General features: G+C 36.3%; 1 protein-coding gene and 1 long non-coding RNA gene across 2 annotated transcripts; both read right to left on the minus strand.

The window, feature by feature from the left end:
* Window positions 1-6,028: 6,028 nt before the first annotated feature.
* Window positions 6,029-16,590, minus strand: LOC121414749. Its single transcript, XR_005969903.1, has 5 exons — window positions 16,351-16,590; window positions 12,732-12,779; window positions 7,343-7,375; window positions 6,944-6,999; window positions 6,029-6,173 (listed from the first exon to the last, which is right to left on the minus strand). It is a non-coding gene; the product is annotated as an uncharacterized LOC121414749 (long non-coding RNA).
* A 2,778-nt stretch (window positions 16,591-19,368) lies between these two features.
* LOC121414750 (flavin-containing monooxygenase 5-like) lies at window positions 19,369-25,493 on the minus strand. Its single transcript, XM_041607811.1, has 5 exons — window positions 25,241-25,493; window positions 24,485-24,762; window positions 22,108-22,250; window positions 21,242-21,372; window positions 19,369-20,564 (listed from the first exon to the last, which is right to left on the minus strand). The coding sequence occupies exons 1-5, from the start codon at window positions 25,444-25,446 to the stop codon at window positions 19,742-19,744; spliced, it is 1,581 nt and encodes a 526-aa protein (XP_041463745.1). The 5' UTR covers window positions 25,447-25,493; the 3' UTR covers window positions 19,369-19,741.
* Window positions 25,494-25,713: the final 220 nt, after the last annotated feature.

Genomic DNA, 25,713 nt, shown 5'->3' on the forward strand with positions numbered 1-25,713 from the left:
GGGTGGGTGCGTGCATGCATGTGCGCCATTGTAAAATAAACGCTTTATGCCATACACATGAAAGTCCGGAGCTTGACCGTGCTATTTTATCCTACATTCAAATGAATGGAAATGCTATGTTAAAGCATTCTCGGTAACAATGTGTTTGTTTGTTTTCAAATGTGTATGCATGTGAGAGATACAGAGAGAGAGAAAAAAAGAGAGGGGAGAGAAAGAAAGAAAGGCGGAGGAGGAAGGTCGTGGAAAAGGGGGGTGAGAGCGTGAACATGGTGAAGGGCAGAAAACATGGAGAGAGTATGTTGCATCTTATATAGTATGAGTAGAAGCGATGACGTAGGACAGTTAAAGGTCAAGTCCACCCCAGAACAATGTTGATTTAAATAAATGGAGGAAAATCAAACTAGCATAACACTGAAAATATCATCAAAATCAGATGTATAATAAGAAAGTTATGACATTTTAAAGTTTCGCTTATTTTTCACAAAACAGTGACATGCACAACTCAGTGACATGCAAATGAGTCAGTCGATGATGTCCATCACTCACTGTTTTTGTTTTTTATTGTTTGAATCATGAAATATTTCAATTTTACGAGATTTGACAGTAAGGACCAACTTGTAACCAAAAACCTAAAATGATGGTAATTCCACATTTTCATGAGGAATAAAATTTTGTTTCACATGACAATGAGGTGAAAATTTGATTTTTTTCACATTTCATATTGTCACATGGCAACAACCAAATAAACACAATACTCACATCAGCCATGCCTTTAAATCAGATTCTTACTTTCTGAAGCATACTATGCTTTATTTCTCTCCAAACATCAATGTTCTTTCACCAATTTCCAGGCTACAAAACCGTAACTGCCACCAAGGCTCAAATTACAATATTCCTCCAACAATTTCCACATTGCATAACTGTATAACTGCCAAGGCTCTGCACAAAACGGATCCTGTATTGACCTGATCATGACCTCCCTAAATCTACTCCTAATCCAATACTAACACATTTACTTAAAGACATCATTCTGAACCATTTCCTTAAGTGCTAAAGAAGATCCACTCGCTCTTCGATAATTAACAGAAAATATGCGCCTATAATAATTTTCTCAAAATCCAATCACGCTCATTGTCTCAACAATTCTATACGTCACCATTCTTTGATGAATAGTTCAGACTCCGAAGAAGAATCAATGCTTTAAATCGACTTAGTCATGTACGTCGGAGCTAAGGATGGGTAGGCCTAGGGGGTGCATCCTGCCCCAGACTACGTGCCATATAAAATTAAATAGGGAGTTTTCGATTTGCACGTCGACTGGTGGACTGCGACGAAAGTACGTCATAATAGTCTGCTTTGTGTTGATGGTATGCAAAGTCAGTCGAGCACATGATTGGAAGATACTGAGCATGTGCAAGCCATTTCTGACACGTCACGTCACCTTCATGATGACGACCATGGACTTCGCTCAGATCACGCTCGTTCGAAATGTAGTAAACGAGCAATCAAATCCTTTCCCATTGATTGAAGCCACGTGGTGATTTACTCCAGCGGTTCTGTTTACTGCTGGTTCTGTATACCGTAAACACAAAGCAGACTATTATGACCCAATTTCGTCGCAGTCCACTAGTCGACGTGCACATCGAAAACTCGCTATTAACGGCCAGAAAACACTCTCTACTATATGGTTCAGATTCTACGAATAGTTATTCATGTCTAAAGCATTAAAGCATCTTACTAATTAATTACTAAATAATCTATGGCATCATTTCATATTCCATTTAAAGTCCAATGTCTTGCTATGAATATACAATCCCTTGAAATGCTGATACGAGTTTTCTTAAAGTTCAAACAATAAGGATAAAATTCCAACAACTCTAAGGGTTTACTCAAATACTTTAGAAACAGGTCACAAATAAATTATCCATTTACTATATTCGAGTATCCTTTTAAATATCAGTATTGTTTCTTTCACATACACTGTAATTTCTGTTACTTTCAAAACATACAAAAGCTCCTAAGTCAACTCACCGGTGGTGCTGAACTAACTACGTGTTTACAGAATCGATGAGATACCCTGTCAAAACAGGTTCTTCTCCCGTTCTAAAAATTGGAGAATTAGAAGACTAAACCATAAAATGTCACATTAATTGAACGAAATCTCCTGAGGATCCATGCCCAGGCTTGGCATGCCCTCTTTCTCTAACTGGCTGTGTGTGTCTGCCCCAAGTGTACCTTTCTACATGTTCACTCCAAGGAACATGTCCAAAGTTAATTTGCATATTTGCACCTGAAAATTCCTTAACACAAAAACCTATCCTGGGCTGAATAAAACAAGGCATGCAGCTCAATTAACTCTTGCATTAAAGACTCTATAGAGAATGCCCTTTTACACTAGGAAATTAAACCTCTTCCTCCAGTACTGATTAACATACATTTCAACTACCTCAGGCACAAGATGAACTTAATACAATATCACTTTCACAATAGAAAGTTCATCTTTAATTTTCTCACTAATCCCAACACTTGGTCTCTGTCACGGCCCTGTTAAGGAACCAGTAAATAAAAGGAGATCTTAGGACAAGAGATCAAATAATAGACTTTTAAGACTTAGAATTTAATTTGGGTACATTTAATTCAATTAAAATTCAGTTCTTTGATGTCACATACTCAGTGAAATTCCATTATCAATAAATTAACCATATCAAATTAAACAATGAATTTCTTTTTGGCCAAATTGATCTGAAATGAAATATAAATAAATCAACCAAACACTCACTCAATCAAGCACATTCATACAAGGGGAAAACCTGAAAAAGTTCAAGGATGGGCTCGATGTACATGTGGCATGCCAAAACACAAAAGTCCAACGATATCGATGTCACGCATGTGCAATGTCCTGATCCACCGACGCGACGACTCCTCGACGATTCCGTAGCGTCCAACCGGCCCTCTGACGTCTACATTGCGTGTATCGGTGAATGCTTTGACCGTCCTTCTGACGTCATACTATCAGCAGTTTTAAACCCCAAGTAAAACTCTGAAAGAATAATTCAAATTTTAATCTAGAAATCTCATTTGAAATCCGTTTTGATTTACCGAATGCCCTCTGAGCACAACCACTCGCATTCATACACAAACACACCAATTCCTATCTCTGATTAGAAAAAAAAAACAATTAAAATGTCGATAACAGGAATGCAATAAAATTCAATCATTCCTTGTTTCACACTATAACATTTCCAAAAAAGCTATTAAACCATAAGCGATACTTTCTATCATGCTTGTATAATAAGTATTAATAGATGAATGATTCAGAACCTCTAAATACACATTATTTTCTGATAAGCAATAAAGATTTCAATGAACGCTTACCACCGCATGTGAGTTTTCCAAGCAAAGGAATGTATTCGAACTGAAGTGTAGGTTTAGCTGTGTCATCTTCGACAACAGAAATTACCAAACACTGGCTTCAAACAAGAAAACAAAAAACATCACAGATTTCCTTAAGCTTGCTGGCAAGAATAGAAATTACCAAACACTGTGTTCAAACAAGAAAAAAAAAACATGACAGATTTCCTTAAGCTTGCTGGCAAGAACTGAAACAGAACATCTCCGAATAAAAACAAACGTTATGACGGGTTTCTAACCAAACACACGTAGCCTTGCCCGATCTAACGCGATGGGTGTGGCTCGTGACCTTTACCCCAAACTCATTTGCGTAATTTATGTTACCACGGATCCAGCTTTCGCCAATAGGGGGGGGGCGAAAATATTTTCATCAACATTTTTCTCGATTGGCCGCTATAAGCTGATTTTTTTTTTCAGGGGGTAGTCCGAATTAGCTAAAGACTGAAGTTTTAAGAACATGTTAATATTTATTGTAAAAAAACAAGATAAGGTATCTCATGTGGTCTTATATAAGGCGAGCGCGAAGTTCGAGCTCTTTTTTTTTTTTTTTTTACTTTTCTTTCTGTTTTTCATAGTTTCTATCAAGTTAAAGAGTACACTTTTTCTGCAGGTTATCAAAAATAGGGGGGCCGGTCTGTTACGTTTTCAAGCTTTGCTTTTTTGACTACCCTTGCTACCATCCTATTTATTGTGTAACATAAAATACCACTGAATATTTTTCATTTATGTAAGATATACTTGATGATTTATATACAAAATTATTGTTCATTATCTTGATGTCAAATTTCAGGTATAAATTTTCTTGTCCAGAATTTTGTTATAAAAATGTTGCAAAAACCAATAAATGAAATGAAATAATACGATGTCAACACGTCCTACCTCGCTCTCACTGCCTTTCTACTATTCACCCCCCCCCCCCACCAGAGGTTTCTCTCTCCCCCTCAACTCTATCTTTCTTTCTTTCTTTCTCTCTCTCTCTTTTTCTCTCTGTCATATACACACTTTAAAACAACAAAACAAAAACCAGTGCACATTTTACCAAGGATACTAAGAGCATTCTATTTATCTTCTTTTAATCAAACACATTTCTACCCCCAAAAATGAAAATGTGGTGAAAATAGTTCAAAATATTTCAGTCAATAGACCTATATGCTACCAAAGGATTTTTCTTTTAAAAATGAATATTGGGGAAGGGCCCATTCTCAATTTAGCATGAACTAATAGTAAGCACGTGATAAACAAACAAACAAAAGAATGGTGAAAAAGGAAACTCATTTAGATTTCGAAATAATCTTCAATCATAAATATGAAGTAAAGTTCGAGAAATAGGTATCTTTTGAAAGAATACTTAATATTCTGCAACTTTTCTTTTATATAAAAAACATGTCTGCAATGAAGTTACAATTAAAGATGTGTAGGCTAAGTTTCAAACTCTTGGGGACTGCATGAGTTAAATGGGTGCCGACCGTAGACGGAGATTAAAATCCGGACTACTATGCGTCTGGTGGCGATAGACCGCTTGACCACGAAACTGACACATACCCCCAATTGCAATTTGACCATCGGAGAATTATTTATTAATCGCCAAAATGGGGACGTGTGTTTGTGGCCACATTCACTAAAAAAATGAATTTATTCCACTCACCCGACTCATTTGCACATTTACTAACCGGGGACACTTCTGAAATGAGAAATTTTCGAGCATTTTACCCATCAACCGGGACGTCCCCGAGTGAAGGAAAGTTTACCAAGAAATAGATCATCACAAACTCGCTCACAAATCCACTTCCTCACACAAAGTACTCTCACCCCATTGTGATCTGACCATCGGAGATGAGATGACATTTATACACTGTAAATTTAGCACTTCATGTGCTTGTATAGTGACTGCACTATGAGCGCTGATTTTCAAGTCTAAATGTGAACTAGAAAATCAGCACTCGTAGTGCGGTCACTATACAAGCACTGTAAGTGCTAAATTAGCACTTCATTTTTACTGTGTAAGCATGGTTTCCGGACCGGGGACGTCCCCAATGGTGTAGGACGTCCCCGGTTGATGGGTAAATATACAAGAAAATTTACCAAGAAGTAGATCATTACAACTCGCTCACATACCCATCACACATCACATACACCCATTTTCAAAGTATTCCCAGTGGGAATAAAGTTGTTAGTTTGCGACAACATGCAGTATTCTTTAAGATTTCTCAATTTGAACATTGCTATTGAAATATACCATGCTATAGACCTACAGACATAGAGAGGGTAGCACAACAGCACAGTGGGAAAGTCAGCGCTTTAGATGGCGATACATGAGAATATCAGTTGAACAAAACATTCACGTCGGCAATATGACAATTTGAAATGACAAGAAACACATAACGTTTCACCTTTCTATATTATTTTAATGGATAACACATGATTTCATGTCATTTTTGCTAATAATATTTGGGCGTCTGAGCATTAATAAGAGAATTAATGTTGTAAGCTGCCAATTTATGTAGGTCTGCAAATTGAGATGATATTATTGATTTGAAAAAAAAATAATGTAATGTTGTAATTCGTACTTGTCGGTCAAAGTGAACATGATGAACATTTCGTGATTAACAACACTGATTCTAAATAATGACATTGCTTAATACAGTACTAAGGATTTCGATCGTGAAGCATGAGTGTATTTAGGATTATCGATTGTGATTGACATTATGACATATGTCAGTCAAAATCCCATTCCAAGTCCTCATTCGGTCCTCCAATATCGCCTGTGTAAAAAGAAAAGTTGATAAATCAATCGATCAAAAATTGAACGTTTAATTATGGCACGCGTTCAAGTAAAAAAAAAATCATGACAAATTGATATTATCTAAAAGTGTCTTTAAACTTTCGAGGCTGTAAACTTGCATTGTCCTCTTACATTCAGATTTATCTCCAACAGATTATAAAGAAAAATACAAATTACTGTATAACAAACATTTACAATGCAAATCAATGTCATTATAATTATATTCAATAACATCAATGATATTCAACATTATGTGGTACATTTTGTAGACAAATTATGATTTAAGTAGAAAAAAATTATTAGCATAACGTCGAGTCGCGTTATAGTAAAGACGCAAGTTGACGCACTACCGACCGTACACTTTACGGGAGAGCGATATTATCCTCAGAGGATGCTGTACAAAATTCAACATACGACGGATCTCCAGAAACATCACCCATGTTATAAGCCATAATAAGCCGTCTACACTGTTAAAAAAACGATGCTAAAAATGCTATTGAAGCCCGTCAATCTAACAACTGTTGCTTAAACTTTTAAACAACTTCTCAACTTTTAAACAATAGTCGTCTGAGTGACGGGTTAACTTATTTAAAAGTTTAAACAATGTTGTTGGAGTGACAGGATTAACCAGCGTTGCTTAACATTTTTAACAGTGCACTACTTAACTCTCGAGCAACTTTCGGCAAATGAACTTGCCCCTTTTTTCAACTAAATACATGTATGTACTTAACAGCAAAATTGTGTCCTCACCTAGGTACACCACAGGCCGACTTGATTACAATCATCTTTTTCCTCAAAAAGCACAACTGGAAAGATACAAGATAGGATGGTAATACTTCTAAAGTGGAAAAAAATATCAAGAGTACTTATTCATACATTATTTAAAACAGATTTTGAATAATTTGGAATGGACATTAATTTTCTGTTTCTGATGAAGGAACTCTCTTAAAGACGGAAATAGTCATGTATGATATTCCCTTTTTTTCCACTCACTCGCTTTGATTTCTCTCTTTCATTAAATATTGCACCTAAAACCATGGAAGCAAATAACAACGAAATTCAGAAGATGCATGACAATTTATCTTTTGGATATTACAAAGTCCTGCTCTGAACTTGATTACTATAATCGCTGAAGAATATAATGCTCACCAGATTCTTCAAGTTCCACGTTCCCGTATTCAGCTACATAAATGAAAAATAAGATTAATATAAGATTAATAAGGTGTCTAGACACTCAAACACTGAAAGTAGACCGCTGACCAATGTCGAAAATAAAAAACAAGAAAATTTACTGAATGTTCACCTCGCGTCTGGCACATTTGATGCATAATAACGAATCTGGCCGACTTTCCCATTCTAAAATTCGTTATTGCAAACCCTTGGGTAATCGCTTTTAGCTTGGCCTTTCATCGTATACTTGCCTGTTACAAAGCGTCTTGTTAATACATACAGCAATCGAGGAGTAAATTTACAATGTCCCCCAACTTTAATTCAATTCGCTTTTTGTAATCCTTGCCAACATAGGTAAATAAAGTCTTCTGTGTCACAGCCAAGGGGATCGAGGGTGTGATAGCTCGTTTGTCCAGAGGCAACTTCTGAAATACAGAACTCAGACAAAGTTACACCTGACAAAGATTTTAACGGAATTAAATTTTAATTCCAATCTTCAAATGCAAATGTTCATCGGAACAATGGTTCCATCGGTTCCATCAAATAATTCAGAACATAAAATATGGATAAGTATCCAGGGCGTCAAATTATTTTTTCTTCCTCAGGAGCAAGTTTTGAAGCTCAAAGTTTCCTCAATCAGCTGGTAAAAAACAACCACTTGTGGTTGATTTTTCATAATCAACATTATTCTGAAATGTCTACATTTTTGCGCATTGTGAAGAAAGATACAACATGAGTTACATATTCACATGGTTGTACTGTTACAAAGTCACCCCAATAATACTTTATAACTTATGTATAGACATGATAGACTTTCAGTACTCACTTTGGCTTTGTACTGTTACAGGTAGTGCATATAATTGAGCATCTAAATGGATGAAAGATCCATTCCCAATCAGAAACTATTAGTTTAATGATGGAGTTGGGTCGTTTAGACCTAGAGGTACAATACACCTTTCCAGCCTGGACGTTAGGACTTCTTACTGATACAAACTTACAGTATTTATTCTGTACTGATTTATGCTTAGACCTTGCAATTTTGTACAGTTGTAATCGTATATATTGTGTACTGCTTGCTAATGCTTATCTCTAACATCATACAACTTCTGTGTTGTTACAACTTACAGACTAAGAATACTTATTTTGCACTGGTAGAGTTTACATGGTGGGGGGGGGTCCAAAAAACGTATAGTTCACTTTTTCCCTAGGGAAAAAATGGACTATGCGTGACGTCAGCAAGGAAAATGAACTATATCACGACAAACGTTTATCGTAGTAAAACTATTCTTATTCTCCTTGTGTACACTCTCAATACAACAATCTTAAGTAAGGGATATAATATCGGATATATATATCAGAATCTCAAGTATCAATTAATAGATAAATAACATTGTTTTGCGCCTATACTCAATTTCCTCACTCAGACCTGTCCTCACCTCACTGGCACTGTGCAAGTGCAAGGTAAAATATGTATAAAAAATCCAGAATAAGTGTGCTCAGTATTACTGAATTACTCTGCTACGTTTTGCAAGCTAGTCTAGACGTAACTAAATGAATGAAAATATGGCACTTTTTTCTAAGTCTCACTGGCACTGTGCAAGTGCAAGGTAAAATATGTATAAAAAAATCCAGATTAAGTGTGCTCAGTATTACTGAATTACTCTGCTACGTTTTGCAAGCTAGTCTAGACGTAACTAAATGAATGAAAATATGGCACTTTTTTCTAAGTTTTCTCTTTTCTTCTTTTTTCCTCCTCCTCCTCTTCCCCTTTCTTGCCTTCCTCTTTTCTTTCTTTTCCTCTTCCTCTCCTTCTTTTTCCTCTACTTTTTTTCTTCTCCTTTTTCCCATTTTTATTTTTTCTCATGAAGGCACAATTTCCTCAATTTCTTTTGTTGCTTCCTGGGAGCAGTGCTCCCTGCTCCCGCACAATTTGACATCCTGTAAGTATCACTCAATACAGAACAGAAATCAAATGTTGAATTCAAGGATCAAACATTCGATATTTTAGCTTTGATATGAGATCTAAATTGCAAAACATTTTATAATACAATACCTCCTGATCAATGATTATTCAAGTATCGGAATATAACAAAACATTTAATACTGTGTTACTGCTACAGTTCCATTTTTTTAAGTTCTATTTTCTCGATTTCTTTAAATATGGAATCTGACTTGGACAACTTGTAGGGGATACTGAAATCAACTCATTGACCGTCTGACATGGTCGAAGTCCTTTGACGTTCGCCCTGACAACTTGACTAGCGTAGACTTTACATCATAGTTTACACCTCTATGTCTGAGTAACGCCTTCGGTCAAAGGACATCATTACCGTCATCGACGTCAACACCAGACTCGATGCCAGACTCAACGTCAGACTATATAATTGTAATCACGAAGACATTATTTATACGTCTGGGAGCAACGTGTAAGCTATCCTTTTACGGGTGTGTCAGATATGGTGACTTGAAATGAAATGCCGGGAGACACGGATTAAAATATCGTTAGGCCGTGAAACCAAAGGTCATCAATTTATTATCAAATGATGGAAATCAGCAAAAGAACAAATTTGGTTTCGTTGTCAACTTGACAATCATACATTTTTCATTTCATATATAACAAATCAAACAATTTTACTGACAACCTGGGTTAGCCCTTGCCTTTTAAATGAACATCGGTACAATTGGAGCAAAAGGCTTCACCAGATTGATCTCCTTGCAAATACAATGAAATGGTACAATATAATTTATTTTATGAAACGGAAGCCAATTTGAATATAAAAATAATCGTTTACAAGCTTCTAAATGGTTAACGTCTAATACCCTTGCATATTAGCAAATCATCAATTGTGACAGCGTCAGTTAGAATGCTGTAGTATAACAAGATGCAGTTTTCCATTAATTTTATCAAAGTTTGCCAGTCTGATCAAAATTCACATATCAATACTCAAATTTCGAAATACTAGACGGTATCTCTTATCCCGTCATACCAGTAATTATAATACCAAACTAATTTTGGGAAAATGTACGTACTTGTCAATAATCAATGTCAAAGAGTGCCAATAACAAAGTTTCATTTCTCATCGCCAAGATCAACTTACACCAATCCTCTTGTCACTAAGACATAACTATACCAATTCAACTGATCACCAAGATCATTAGAAACTTCGTTATCACCCTCGAGGACCAAACATGGAAGTGGAAAGATGATCACCAAGATCGATATTTCTTTTCTTTTGTCAAATCTCACTCCTTCTACCCATTTTACATACATTGCAAAAGATCACCGAGATCAATTGTTCACTAGTGCAGTGGTAGTACTCTCTCTCTTATCTCTGTCTATCTGAATTTTCCTTCTTCCTCGATCCTCTGCGTCATCGTGTTCCTTATCATTGCTCCATGTTGCTAATCGTGCCAGTTCTAACGATGACCGACATAAAAAACAAAATGGCCTACTTCTCTCACCCGGTAGGGTAGCTCTATCGGACATCCGCCCAAGGAGTTACCTGAAAAAATATTATGACTAACATCAACTACCCAGTCCTAATACCCAACTCTCATTAATAATGTTTCTGGTTTTGATCACTATTAATTAAACTTAAAAGACTAACATAAATCAATAAAATTGGCTTATCCATTGCTGTAATGTTTTTTTTAAACCGGATTTCACCTGCGATTTAAATTACTCAGTGAGAAATGATATTACTCAGTAATGTCCAATATTTACAATATCTACAATATGTTAGTTACTCCATTTATTTTACATTTTATATACCTGTGCTGAAGCTTATTTTTATTGATAATTTCAATTACATTTTGGTTGAGACAAATAAAAATGCACGAATTAGTTGACTTACATTTCCTCACAGGATGAAACTGCCCAGATCCAATTAGAGAATTTACCTGCCCATACAATCCAGCTACAGGTCAAAACTTGCTAAAATGAGGCCATATAATGCCATATAGTTGTAGGATCGCATGGCAGAAAACGAGTTTCAAGTCCAAAATGACAGGCTCTCATGGCTAGAAGCAATGGTGCACTGGAACTTCGGCGTGCCTCTGTCACTCCTTACACACCTTGCTCCAGCTTCTCACCCCATACACTAACACACACCTCTCCTCTTAATGAATTCACTCAAGCATATATCTCAATACCAGTTCAATTAGCATTAGCCTAACAACCTGCACTGAGGAATGTGGTAATGCCCTGGACGCCTTAAAAATTTCTGACTGCACCTGTAGGTCATTGCTTAAAACCCTTTTTACCTCTGACAGGGTGCAAGCTCTGCTTTATAGTTGCCCCGCACTCCGTTCCAATTATTTATATTTTGTTTCGATTATTGTTTATTTGTACTGTCTACGTTCATCTTTATAAATGCTCTTGATATGACGATCATGATACCATGTACCTACTACTGTATCATCACTGTAAATATGAAAAATTGAAAGTGGATCGTAACACAATTGACTTGAATGAACGCCACATTGCAAAAAATACCGGTACACCAGCTCGGTATCTATGTAAGAAACGGCACCAGAGAGGTCATAAATTAATAATAATAATAATTAACAACATTTATATAGCGCTTATTTATCACAAAGAATGTCTCTTAAGCGCTTAAGGTATTGAAACAGCACCACTTTGGCTTTAGATTGACACAAGATGGGCATTTTATAACAACACGAACATCAGCTTTAAACCAATGCCGGTTTAAATCTAAGCTGGTGTTGTTTTCAACACTTCCCTGGTGTCTTTCGACTTAGATACCGGACTGGTGTTTAATTAACACCGGTGTTTTTGCAGTGCAACATCCGAAAGAAGACCCACTTATTAATCAAAATTTCAATCAGACTAGGCAAACTGCTTGTTATGTTCTTTTTAGATTTATCTATTTATATGATAATAATAATCTATTATCATTATTCTTATTCTATTAATCCTCCATCTGTTCATTTGACCCATTTCTTCATTATTTTTTTAATAATATCTCCACAAAAGCACCAATGTTCCGTTATTTTTATAATACATGGCCATCCTTGAAATCCAATATCTGCTTACACTCTCCTATTTCCGTACTGTTCGAGCGATCAGCGTCATACAAGCCCCGCTTCCTGTCTCTTTTTTTTCACCTCTGTTCCTTCTTAAGCATACATGCATGTACAACTATTCTTTTAAAAAGGTTTTATTTATTATCGATGTTTGTTTGTTGCATATTATTTGTCATTACCAAATTGCAAGTATAAGCGCTTTGTTATGATTGATTTGTATAGATTTGTATTTATGTTTTCTCATTTGTATTACAGAAAAAAAATGGATATAGAAATGAAATAAATCAATAAATTAAATATAGATACTAGGATCGGAACTTACCAGATTCTACTTCTTCGGCGAAATCATTAGCAACAGAATCACTAAAACCTACATGTCGAACAGAAATCAAACATATTGAATAAAAACGGAGTATAACAATTGAAATTCTTATAAAAGAAACTGAATACGAGTATGCCTTCTCATTATGTCATTGAGTTGCATTCTGAAATTATCCATTAAAGGGGATTTAAAACTTTGAAATAAGTGCATGGGCTTGCGTGGAAAGAGAAAAATCAAAGAATAATATAAAAGAAAGTTTTAGAAAAATCGGACAAATAATGAGAAAGTTATGAGCATTTGAATATTGCTATCACTAATTCTATGGAGATCCTTCTATTGGCAATGCGAGAAAGATGTGTGATGTCATGAACAACTTTCCCTGTGATGGACTACAAAATACCCCCGAAATGTTCTTATGTTAATACAAACTTTTTATCCATAAAGTATTCTTTAATAAGCTGTATTACATGCCCTCCTATAGCCATGATCTACTAATAGATGTGATCAAAGAGGCAGTTTAAGTTATAGAAAGTTTAGGGGAAAGTTGTTCACATGAGACATGACACATCTTTGTCGCGTTGCTAACTGAGGGTTTTACATTATAATAATGATCTAAACTTCAAATGCTCATAACTTTCTTATCATTTATTCAATTTTTCTCAAACATTCGTTGATCTGTTTCTTTGATTTTTCTGTTTTCGCACAAGCTGTCTTCTTTCAAAGGTTTCATTTTCCTTTTAATAACTCAACTTCACGATTGCCGGTCACATTTCAACCTTCCCCCCAGTCATTTAGACCATTGTTTATGATAGAAAATGATATAAATTTTAAGATTTGAAAATAAAATCTAATCAATTCGGTTGGTGAAAAGTTTAGGCATTTATTCCTCTTGGGTAATTTCATACGTGCCGTACGGGAAACAGTTTTTAGTCCCTTAGCTGAATGCTTGAGCAATAAAATTTTCACTTTTTGTCAATGATAAAGTTAGAGTCGGTATATAGGCATGTTAAAAACTGATAACCAACAAAAATAGTTTAATTATAAGTGAATTAAAGATAAAAATGATGTGTGTCGTACGGGACTCAGAAATGTCCTGCACGACACGCAACATTTTCACCTCTAATTCCTCCATGGACAACCTATTTTTATTAGTTGTCATTTTTTATAGCTGCCCAGAAGTTCTTGAATATTACCACACTGACTGAAGTTCCTTGTTTGTTTGGACAGCAGGTTGAAAAATATTGTGAAAATTGATGATTTTCTAGCATGGAATCACCTTTTTGTAAATTTAGGGAAACCATTGCGACTTCAAGGAGAAACACTTTTTTTCAGATCTTATTATAGAATAAAATAATGAATAATGAAATTCAATTTTATTACATTTTTCGTAAACATTACCTCATACAAAAAACAATTTGTTATGAAAAATATAAATATGTACATGTTGGGTTTAAAGAAGAAGGCGTATACCCTAAAAGCTGAGGCTTGTGGCGGGATACGCATCAATACAATACAACGAAATGACACGAAATGAACGGGAAGTCTCAAAGTTCATTCAAAACTTTTGAATTTCAATTCCACTTTTAAAAAGCAGGATTGAATGGAACGAAAATTATATAAATTTCATATCTGCTTAGAAATCTGATACCAATTATATAGATTTAGTTTTTGATAGCAAATGTCCAACTAGCTATTAATGAATAATAGATATACTCAAAATATGACTTGTAAAGGGCAAAAACCACTCTTAAGAGAGTGCCCGAGGCCTGTAAAGAGCTATAAATGGAATAAAATGGTTGTGAGGAGATTTCTTAAAGATATAAATTATTCTATTTCTTCAGAAAGGCTATTACACAATGTGGGGGTATGCATGAGCGTAGGCCGGATCTTCCCCAAAATTTGAAACTTTTTGAATTACAAGGTAGCCAGTGGTTGATTGTGATGAGCTTAGATACCTCTTGGTACCGACCAATGAGGAATTTAAGTCATAAAGTAATGTACAAAGTACTTCATTAAGAGGAAGTGTGAAATGGGATCTGATCCATGAATGCAATGAAAAGTGAGTGACAAAATCAGTATCATATCGCAATCTAACCATTAACATAACATGTCACAGTTTAATCATTTTAAACAATAGATGGAATATTCAGGATTCAATTATCATCAATTATTGCTCCCCTCAATGGAGAATGAAACCATGGGATACTAGATAACTTGTATATGAAAACAGAAAAGTCAAGAAAATACCAAAGAAGGCTGTAGAAAAATTGGATTAAAAAAAAGCTATGAGCATTTGAGCATTTAAATGTCGAGAGTACTATTTTCACTATCATTATCAGCTTTATTCTTTTCCCATTTCCCCCAGGACACATACATTTCATACATAATTATATCCTGTTTCACTTGACAAGCATGCATATACTTCTTAACAGTATTCCGACATTATAGATTTATATTCATTAGCACTGTAATACTACTCTGTTTAATGATCTCAGCTATTATGTATTTATAGTATCATTCTATAATTGTTAATTTTGAGGTGTCTGGCACATACATGTATACTCATTAGTCTCAACACCATCTATTCCTAAATTATCTATGTTATACTTGATTTTTATTATTTCCTTATTTCAAAATAATAACTTTACATACATGGCCTAGCCTAGAAATCCACAAAATCCTTGTATGATTGTTTACCCTTACAAGGCTTTATACTTAGTCTTTCTTCAGGTGCATGTATTACCCTTATCAGTTTTAGCATTTTTCCGTTTTGTTCTTTCGTTGAATTATGTATTTCTGTAGTTGTATTTCCACATTATCTTTTACATGATCTGGGGCCCGTTGCAGAAAGAGTTGCGTTTAAACGCAAGCCAAAAATCCATCGCAAGTCCCAAATGCGCGCTGTTGATTGGTTGAAAATCAAGTTGCGCATGATTTTTAGAGTTGCGATTGATTGCAACTCTTTCTGCAACGGGCCCCAGTATACCTTGTACCTTTCTGCCTACACAGAAGGTATCTTAGGTTATGTATTGTAAATATGCTGGCATCAAACCAATAAAGTATATTTGCTTGGGGGAAAATCAATTTAATTCTATGACCCCCCGCCCCTTCATGCCCATTAGCAATGCTGTCAAGACTTGTGATGTCATAGATGTACGACTCTCCACTATGTATTTACACTAAAATATACCAACACAACATGTAATTTTATCACTTTATCACACTTATAATAGTAGACACTCTTTGTCTATAAAGTAGTCTACGAGACTTCTGGCACGTCCACCCATGAAAAAAAAAAGTACACCCGAGCTCAGACTTCGGGACTTCATTTAATTAAAATATGTAAAAAAGTAATATAGGGGAGTTGTACAAGCGTGAATTCAAGCATTTTGGTGGCATTGCCAATAGAAGGATGTCCATATCATTATAGCGATCTCCACTTTCAAATGCTCGTAACTTTCTTATTATTTGGTATTTTTCCCAAAAAACTTGCATCGATTTGATAATTTTATTTTGTTTCTGTCTTAAATCAAGCTTACTTTTTACCAGGTTTCCATTCTCCTTTACCGTAATGAAGCGTGTTGGTTTTTTAAGAAAAAAAATGTGATTGTATACTTACCACTAGATGAAGAAGCTTGGTAAACAATGAAGATGAGTACCATGAAGAGAGGAATGGCGAATCGTGTGGACTTCATCTTGTTTCAAGACTTGAACAAAAGTTGCAGGATCGTACAGGGTCAGATTAACTTGTTAAAAGCGAATACCGTTGTCGTCTTTGATGTCTGAATATGTATCTCTAGACAATCCTCTATATGTAGCTTCAACGATTATGTTGTTCTCCGTCGAGTCATTTTCGATTACAAAACTCATTTATTGTGGAAGAATGAATAATACCTGCATAATAATGATGTGATTGCCCTTTCTTTCCTTTCTCATATCTTGAGAGAGTTTGTTTTTCTTTTATTTGCGGCTTCACTGACGAGATTGAAAGTTGTTGGCAACGCCGGAAGATTGATTTTGTTTCTGAATATTTTTTTTTTAGAGATATTTCAAATATATTTAAGAAAACCGAATAATTGGATTGATCTCACTGCTCCCAACCATTTCAACCGCATTCCGTATGGTTCCATGTGGCACATGAAGGCTCAGCTGCTAAGAGACTAGAAATTTCCTTTTCGAACTTTGTAATATCAATCACAACTTTTTTAGATAAAAAGTTGTGAAAGTTGTAGAATGGTTATTGCTAGATGTAATACTAATCCCCTTTATGGCTTGTGATGTTTTCTTTTATAGTTATTTTTATTTTCACACATTATGTTTATATTAGGCTGATACTCTTTACAAATGGACAATTCCATAAAAAATGATCAACCCTTCTGTACGTCCGACCCCCATTTTTCTTACATGTTACTTCACTTCATAAACTGACCAAGTCATGGTCCTTTGATAACATTACAGACTGTCAAAAGAACAAGAATTCAGAGACAGATAATTTCATGAAGGTCCCACAAATAGGGGGCTGGACGTACATTGCCCAGATGTGAGTGTGTGTGTGTGGGGGGGGAGGCGGAGTCTTGTGGGGGGTGCTATGTGATGAGGTAGGCCTATGTAAGGATGCATGCGTGCTGGGGCCCGTTGCAGAAAGTGTTGCAATCAATCGCAACTCCAAAAATCATGCGCAACTTGATTTTCAACCAATCAACAGCGCGCATTTTTGACTTGCGTTTAAACGCAACTCTTTCTGCAACAGGGCCCCTGGTGCGTGAGGATGTGTGTGTGTGTGTGTGTGTGAGTGAGAGAGAGGGGGGGGGGGGGTATGATCGAATGGCTATGAATTTGTTACCGTGTGAAAGGGCGGTGAGGCTTTACACTCATTAACCGCCCTTTCACACGGTAAATAAAATCGTAATTTGAATGAGTCCAATAAAAAATAAGGCTAATGACGAATATTTAGCACGTGTGAAACCAAACTAGAACATGATTAGAATTACGAACGCTAATCACAGTCACGATTACAATAGCAATCATCATTCAAGATTCACGTGTGAAAATTAAGGCCCTACTTGGATCAAGCCAGACATTTGATAGGCCAGATTGATTTAACGTATTTTCAATAAATTTCAGCCAAGAAGAACTGTTATAATCTGTAAGCTCATCATTGTGCAACCTAAGTCAATTTCAATAGCACACTTGAGTAATTGCTCTCTCGTCCTTTTTAAAATTTTCAAACATAAGCCAATTACTCTACATTTAACATGATTTCGGGCCTTTTCAAGAATGTAATTTTAAAACAAATCAGTTAAAATGACTAAACAATTAACAACAATTAATTTCTATCTCATAATTTTTCTGAATTCTTGGTAATGCCCTTTAAAAAATGGTGTAAATATATAAGATCATACAATATACAATGAAAATGATATTCAATATGCTTCAAAAAATGCAATTTTAAAACAATGAGTTGAAATGACTAAAGACTAAATAATAATCTACGACAATTTGTCTGAATTCTTGCAAATGAACTTTTATTCTAATAAAATGGTGTGAATATATAAGATCATACAATACACAATGAATATGATATTCAATTTGCTTCAGAAATGCACTTTAAAACAAACGAGTTAAAATGACTAAATAATAAAGAACAATTATTTTCTATCGAATAATTTTCTGAATTCTTGGTAATGCCCGGTTTTTTTCTAAATGGTGTAAATATATATAAGATCATACAATATACAATGAATATGATATTCAATTTGCTTCAGAAATGCACTTTAAAACAAACGAGTTAAAATGACTAAATAGTAAACAACAATTTACAACAATTATTTTCTATCGAATAATTTTTCTGAATTCTTGGTAATGCCCGTTTTTTCTTATAAAATGGTGTAAATATATAAGATCATAAATATACAATGAAAATTATATTGAAAATGCTTTAAAAAATGCACTTTTAAAACAAATCAGTAAAAATGAGTAAACAGTTAACAACAATCTACAACAATTAATTTCTATCTAATAATTTTTCTGAATTCTTGGTAATGCCCGTTTCTTTAATAAAATGGTATAATATACAAGGTCAAACAATACACGATAAATATGATATTCAATATGCTTCAAAAATGCACTTTTAAAACAAACGAGTTAAAATGACTAAATAGTAAACAACAGTTTACAACAATTATTTTCTATCAAATAATTTTTCTGAATTCTTGGTAGTGCCCGTTTTTTTTCTTATAAAATGATGTAAATATATAAGATCAAACAATATACAATGAAAATTATATTCAATATGCTTCAAAAATGCATTTTTCAAACAAATCAGTAAAAATGACTTTACAGTTAACAACAATCTACAACAATTGATTAATTGATTGCTATCTAATAATTTTTCTGAATTCTTGGTAATGCCCGTTTTTTTAATAAAATGGTATAAATATACAAGGTCATACAATCCACAATAAATATGATATTCAATGTGCTTCAAATATGCATTTTAAAAGAAACGAGTTAAAATGACTAAATAGTAAACAACAATTTACAACAATTATTTTCTATCGAATAATTTTTCTGAATTCTTGGTAATTGCCCGTTTCTTTAAAAAAAATGGTATAATATACAAGGTCAAACAATATACGATAAATATGATATTCAATATGCTTCAAAAATGCATTTTAAAAGAAACGAGTTAAAATGACTAAATAGTAAACAACAATTTACAACAATTATTTTCTATCGAATAATTTTTCTGAATTCTTGGTAATGCCCGTTTTTTCTTATAAAATGATGTAAATATATATTAAGATCAAACAAAATACAATGAAAATTATATTCAATATGCTTCAAAAATGCGCTTTTCAAACAAATCAGTAAAAATGACTAAACAGTAAACAATCTCCAACGATTAATTTATATCAAATATTTTTTTCTGAATTCTTGGTAATGCCCTTTATCATAAAATGGTATTGGAAAAAAGTCAACCCTCCTCCCCCTGAGGAGGAAAAAGGGGTTTATTGCCAAATAATGTAGACAGAAACGAACAAAATAATGAAATATATCAACCAACTATTGACATGATAGAAAAAACTTTCCTTCTGAGGTATGTGGAGCCTATAGGACTGTAAAGGTTTGCTGACTCTCTCCGAGATTGTCATGATGGCATTTCTGGCACCACTCCACTGACCTGGTCCAACTAGACGGTACTGATAGGGTGTAAATGGACCGGAAACGCACTTCAGAGCTAGGATTGGATCACGGAGCAACATCTTCCCGAAATCCGGCTTCACCCCAAACTCAATCGCAACATCATCCATGTACTTGATGAAATCCACTTGGAGTGTATGGCGCTGGGAGGAGACGAAACGTTTGGACATAGCTCCTTCTTTACTCACCATGTCGGCTTTCATCGCCTCTGGAGAGGGTAGCTTTGCAAGACCTTTAAAGACTCTTGCTGCCCATCTAGCTTGTAACTCTGATATGGGAATAACAGAACCCGCAGGTTTGGTGTATCCCACGAAAGCGATGGTAGCATGTTGGAGGTTCATTGGGAACACGTACTTGTAGAGTGGAAGCTTATTCTTCTCTACCGTCACCACCGAATCTTGAAGAAAGGGAAATTCAAAGACGTACCCAGTTGCAAGGATGACAGCATCCAGATCTTCGACGGTTCCATCCTTGAACACGACACCAGTAGGTGTGAAGCGCTTTACATCTGGTTTGATAATGACGGATCCATTTACAATGCAGGTAGGGAGAACATCGTTTATTGTTACCTGTTGGCCTAGCACTGAGTGATCGGGTCGGATACCAAGAAATTTGTGATCCACTCTTTTCCTAAACAAATACATCATTGGAAATATGGAATTGTAATTAACATGCAGATTGCATGCATTGACAGCGTTGCAATCTTGTAAACTGAGGATATTTTTAGAGTAGTACGCAAATTCATACTTAAGTATCACCCTGTTTGTAGGTTTTGTTAAGTCAAATTATTTTTATCATACTCGTACTGAGGGATATACCGTATAGGGACATAAAGTAATAGCGTGATTTGCTGCAAAGCACGATCGATCCTTTTAAATTTAGGGATAAGTTAGATTGAGAAAATCACCCTTCCAACAATAAAATAAATCATAGATGGTAAGTGCAAAATGTTAACAGCGCCCATGCTCTGTCATCTTGTACGATATTAACTTGACGGATCAACCTTGTTTTGGGGCCAGTTTTATTTTCATAAATGGACAACACCGGCAATCTGCATTTTTTCGAGAAAAAAAATTAGGAGATGGACATGATATCATTCTAGCGTTAAAATCCTTGAGGGTCTTTGCCAGATCTCCTATTCCTGTAGTTTTACTATGCACAAAGACATGTACCTTTTGAGCAACCCCAATCTCTTCAGCTAGATCGAACGACAACGTAAATGTGCATTGGACAGTTAGCCGATATCATAATAAATTGCCTCCCGCCATTTCTTGTCAAAGAATTCCAACCAATATAATAACACTTACTCCACAAAAGCCCTGATTCCCCTTTCCTTCACTGGATGGGGAAGGAGATCCAACAGTCTATAATGGAAAAATATATCTCCATTTCCAAAACGGGAGACTATCCACATCCCTCTACGTGTACTCAAATAAACCTGAAAATGGGGAAGAAGAGAGCGGGAGAGAGAGGGCCGGGGAGGGGGATGGGAGAGGGTGGGGGCCGGAGGGGGGATGGGACATTATGAATATATAATACAAAATGTCAGGATTGATCCAATCAATCGTAATTCCATGGAAATCCACCAGTGTCATAAATTTTTCTACAGGAAATTTGCACAATGTCCTTTGTAAACAAAATGAAGCACAGCTAGTGAAGTTTTAAGAAAGCAATAATGAATATACAGGGGCCGCGGAACCGGGGGGGCTTCAGCCCCCCCCCCCCCCACTTTTTTCCAAAACCGTGTACAAAAACGCAAAAATTATCATACAATTGTGATTTTTTCAGCCCCCCCCCCCACTTTTGGCTCAGCCCCCCCCCCCACTTTGAAAACCGTTTGAATATCGAGTTAATTATGCATGTGCGGAAGTTTGCAGATTGAAGGCATGGCCTTTGTGAGGTGATGTCCTGTATCAGACCTTTATGATTTAGATTTAGAGCGGTAAACATTGAGAAGCAGACAATTTTTGTGCAATAAAATGTTATTATTCGAGCCGCAATAGGATCAATGTAAACTAATATTCATTCCGATGACAATGACAGCCAAACAGTGAATTTATTCAATCCATCTTTTTGTAGGTCCATTGTTTTGGTTGGCTGGATGGGCCTGCATTGGTTGGTTGGGCTTGTAATGGTTAGTTGGTTGGGCTTGAACATTTATCATAATACTCACCTCTGATGCATGTTGACTCAATTCCACTGCAGCATCACAACCAGAATTACCCACTCCAATTATCAAGACGCGCTTGTTCTCAAAATTTCCGGGTGTCGAGTAATCATGCGTGTGAAGAACCCGACCCCTGAACTCGTTCATTCCTTGAAATGACAATTATGAAAACATAAGCCATAAAAATGATATGTTTTACCATATTGTATATGTTATACTTATGGCGTGTTTCATGAACATTTAAGTGTGACTTCAGTCATACTTAAGTGCCGACATGACATACGCACAGCCACAATTCCGTGTGTCTTCGTCATCTGAGTATATGATTTGACCAATTAATACAGTGATACGTTTTTAAATATACCAAGCATAGCTAGGAAATTAAGTGCAACTTCAAGTCACACTTAATCGTTTTGAGACACACATCCTCGGTTGATCAGTAGCGGGGTGACACTTTGGAAAAATTATCATGTTATATTGATTTTAGGGTGGGTGACTGACCCCGGTTTCGGCTCGGTCTGAGTCCACCTGCCGATGTGTTTTGAAGCCAGCGTCGAGCCGGCTTCAGTCCTTCAATTGGTATGTACCTGAAGTGGACTCAGGCCGACTTGACCCTTGAACTAGAAATAACTAACTAATCTTGCAAGAACATGTTTACATCAAAAGTCATGTAACAAGAAGATAGTGATCTGGAGGCGCGCGGCTCCAACTTGCAGGTGTGCAGGCTGCTCCAAAGACGGCATCGCAGCTGGCTTACAACCCGACACATTGTGTATCAGAGCGCATTCATTCGTAATTCCGAAGCTTCGTTATTCCGAAGGTTTGGAAATTCTGAAGGTTCGTTAGTCCGAAAACGAAATGAGGTTCGTAATTCCGAAGGTTCGTTAGTCCAAAACGAAATGATTAACGAACCTTATTTCGTTTTCGGAATAACGAACCTTCGGAACAACGAACCTTATTTTGTTTTCGCAGTATCAAACCTTCGGAACAACGAACCTTATTTTGCTTTCGGAATAACGAACCTTCGGAACATCGAACCTTATTTTGTTTTCGCAGTATCAAACCTTCGGAACAACGAACCTTATTTTGCTTTCGGAATAACGAACCTTCGGAACATCGAACCTTATTTTGTTTTCGCAGTATCAAACCTTCGGAACAACGAACCTTATTTTGCTTTCGGAATAACGAACCTTCGGAACATCGAACCTTATTTTGTTTTCGCAGTATCAAACCTTCGGAACAACGAACCTTATTTTGCTTTCGGAATAACGAACCTTCGGAACATCGAACCTTATTTTGTTTTCGCAGTATCAAACCTTCGGAACAACGAACCTTATTTTGCTTTCGGAATAACGAACCTTCGGAACATCGAACCTTATTTTGTTTTCGCAGTATCAAACCTTCGGAACAACGAACCTTATTTTGCTTTCGGAATAACGAACCTTCGGAACATCGAACCTTATTTTGTTTTCGCATTATCTAACCTTCGGAATAAAGAACCTTCGGAATTACGAAGTGGTACCATATCAGAGGCCTTAGATATGTTTCTGTTAAAGAACTCCCGAGGAACTTCTCTAATAAAAGCAGCTTTCCGCCGCATCAACGCCAAGCTGGTCTACACTTCATAACAAAGGAAACATTGTAGGTCAGCTGAGCCGCCTTCACGCCTGCAATTATTTGCAGCCTCCTCGAATTCTTTATCCCCCCCCCCTCTTTTATTTTTTACACATGGTCTGAGGCCTGCACTGTCTACACTGACGCCGGCTTCACGTTGTCTATTCAAGCGACATGAGTCGCCTGACTTTTCACGTCAACATTTTACACTGTTCTTGCGCCATGCATGTGCACAGATTATTGTTATTATAGCTAACAATTATTGTTCGTTGTTTCTGTGGTCGAGCCAATCTTGGGGTGTTACACGTACCAATTACGAGGGTGAAGCCGACGTGTTGCCGGCTTTAAGTCACATTTAGAGAGATAGACTCAGTCCGAGCCGGCGTCAATTCGGCTTTTAAAAAAAGGGGGCGTGTAACATACAAGTCGAGCCGTCTCCAACGCCGGCCTCAGTCCACTTTCGGCGTATATACATATGTGCATCAATTCACCACTCTACCTTAACGAGTCATAGAGCTGTCCTTAAAGTCTTGGGCCGTTCAGTTAAAATTGAGAACATAACAGCCGAGCTGGGATTTCAAATTTACAACCTTGCAATCAATTGAGTCCAATGCTCTCAAAACCACTACACCACGCGACCTTTTCAAATATGGATTGTTTGTTATAGTTCGTTCGATACAATTAGCAAAGGTAACATGAATTGTCCGAGAAAATATATAGTGGAGAAATTTCATCATCCAGAGGGAAATATTTTACATCACCCTCTCACCTTCAATCTCTGGAATATGTGGTGTAGAGTATTGTCCCGTGCATACAAGAACAGCGTCGTAGATTTCAGTAACGGACCTGCTGCAAGTACCTTGATGATTTGTTGTAACCTTCCATCGGCCCGTTTCTTTGTAGTCATCCCCCAAAACCACAGAGTCCACTTTAGTGTGAAAGTGAATGTACTTCCGAAGATGGAATCGGTCACAGAAGAGGTGAAGGTACTTGAACATTAGTTTATTGTGCATGAAGTTTGGGAAGTCGTCTGGAATGGGGAAGTCACTTGATTGAAGATAAATTATACAGAATTGAAGAAAAAAGACGAATTAGCATAATATTAAAACGGCTTAAGCTAAATCAAGTTAAGCGGTTTTTCAGAGGATACAATGTTGAGATGAACCATCAACATCATATTTAATTCAAACCATAATAGACATGCGAGGGCAACAACTGAATTATGGAAAATGTCTCCACATGGCGTCGCAAGGGATGCATGTTTGAAGCCCAGGAATCCTGACAAAGCAGAGGCTACGAATTAAAAAAAAAACAAGAAAATTAAAAAAGGGCAGTCTAATTAAATATTTAAACGCATTTTTTATGTTATTGCATTGACAGGACCCCAATTATAGTGACGACGGTATTTGTAACTATTCACTTCTTATTCTAGAACATTTTGAAATGTTCTCGATGAAATTTAAAGGTCGGAAAATGATTTGTGCCTTAGGAAAAACAAAGTACTGTAAGTAGTATCAAACCTCACCTGAAACATGTGATCTCTTTGCAAGTGTTGATTACTGTCGACTTGAAAACACTAGCTTGATCGTGCCGTTCCTCTCGATAGCACCATAAGCCTCCAATATCACCCGATTTCTCGAAGCACACTGGTTCGAGACCCTCGTCCAGACAACACTTAATGGCAGCCAGCCCACTAGCTCCAGCACCGATGATTGCAACCCTTTTAGCCATTATAGACCTACAGTCTCGTCACTCTCGTTGTCAGCAAAATCTATATGATAAAGAAAATGATAAGTTCCGCAACTTATTTCTATGTCCATCCCAAAAGAAGCACTTTAACTGTGTGTGCGTGTGTGAGAGGGTGCGTGCGTGTGTGTGAGGGGTGTTTGGGAGTGGGTGTGTGGGCTGTGAGGATGTGTGTGTGTGTTGATGCGTGAGGGAGGGTGTGTGGGCGTGTGTATGTGTGGGTGTCTGTGTGTGGAAGTATGGGTAGATGTC

The sequence above is a fragment of the Lytechinus variegatus genome, chromosome 5, assembly GCF_018143015.1.
Source record: "Lytechinus variegatus isolate NC3 chromosome 5, Lvar_3.0, whole genome shotgun sequence".
Classification (NCBI taxonomy): Eukaryota; Metazoa; Echinodermata; class Echinoidea; order Temnopleuroida; family Toxopneustidae; genus Lytechinus; species Lytechinus variegatus.

Bases quoted from the DNA above. Each gene is read 5' to 3' on its own strand.
- LOC121414750 (XM_041607811.1), bottom strand. From the start codon at position 25,446: ATGGCTAAAAGGGTTGCAATCATCGGTGCTGGAGCTAGTGGGCTGGCT. The intron at 21,373-22,107 runs GTGAGTATTATG...CCCCATTTTCAG, and splicing joins TGAGTCAACATGCATCAGAG to GTTTATTTGAGTACACGTAG. The intron at 20,565-21,241 runs GTAAGTGTTATT...GTATTTGTTTAG, and splicing joins GGAATCAGGGCTTTTGTGGA to GAAAAGAGTGGATCACAAAT.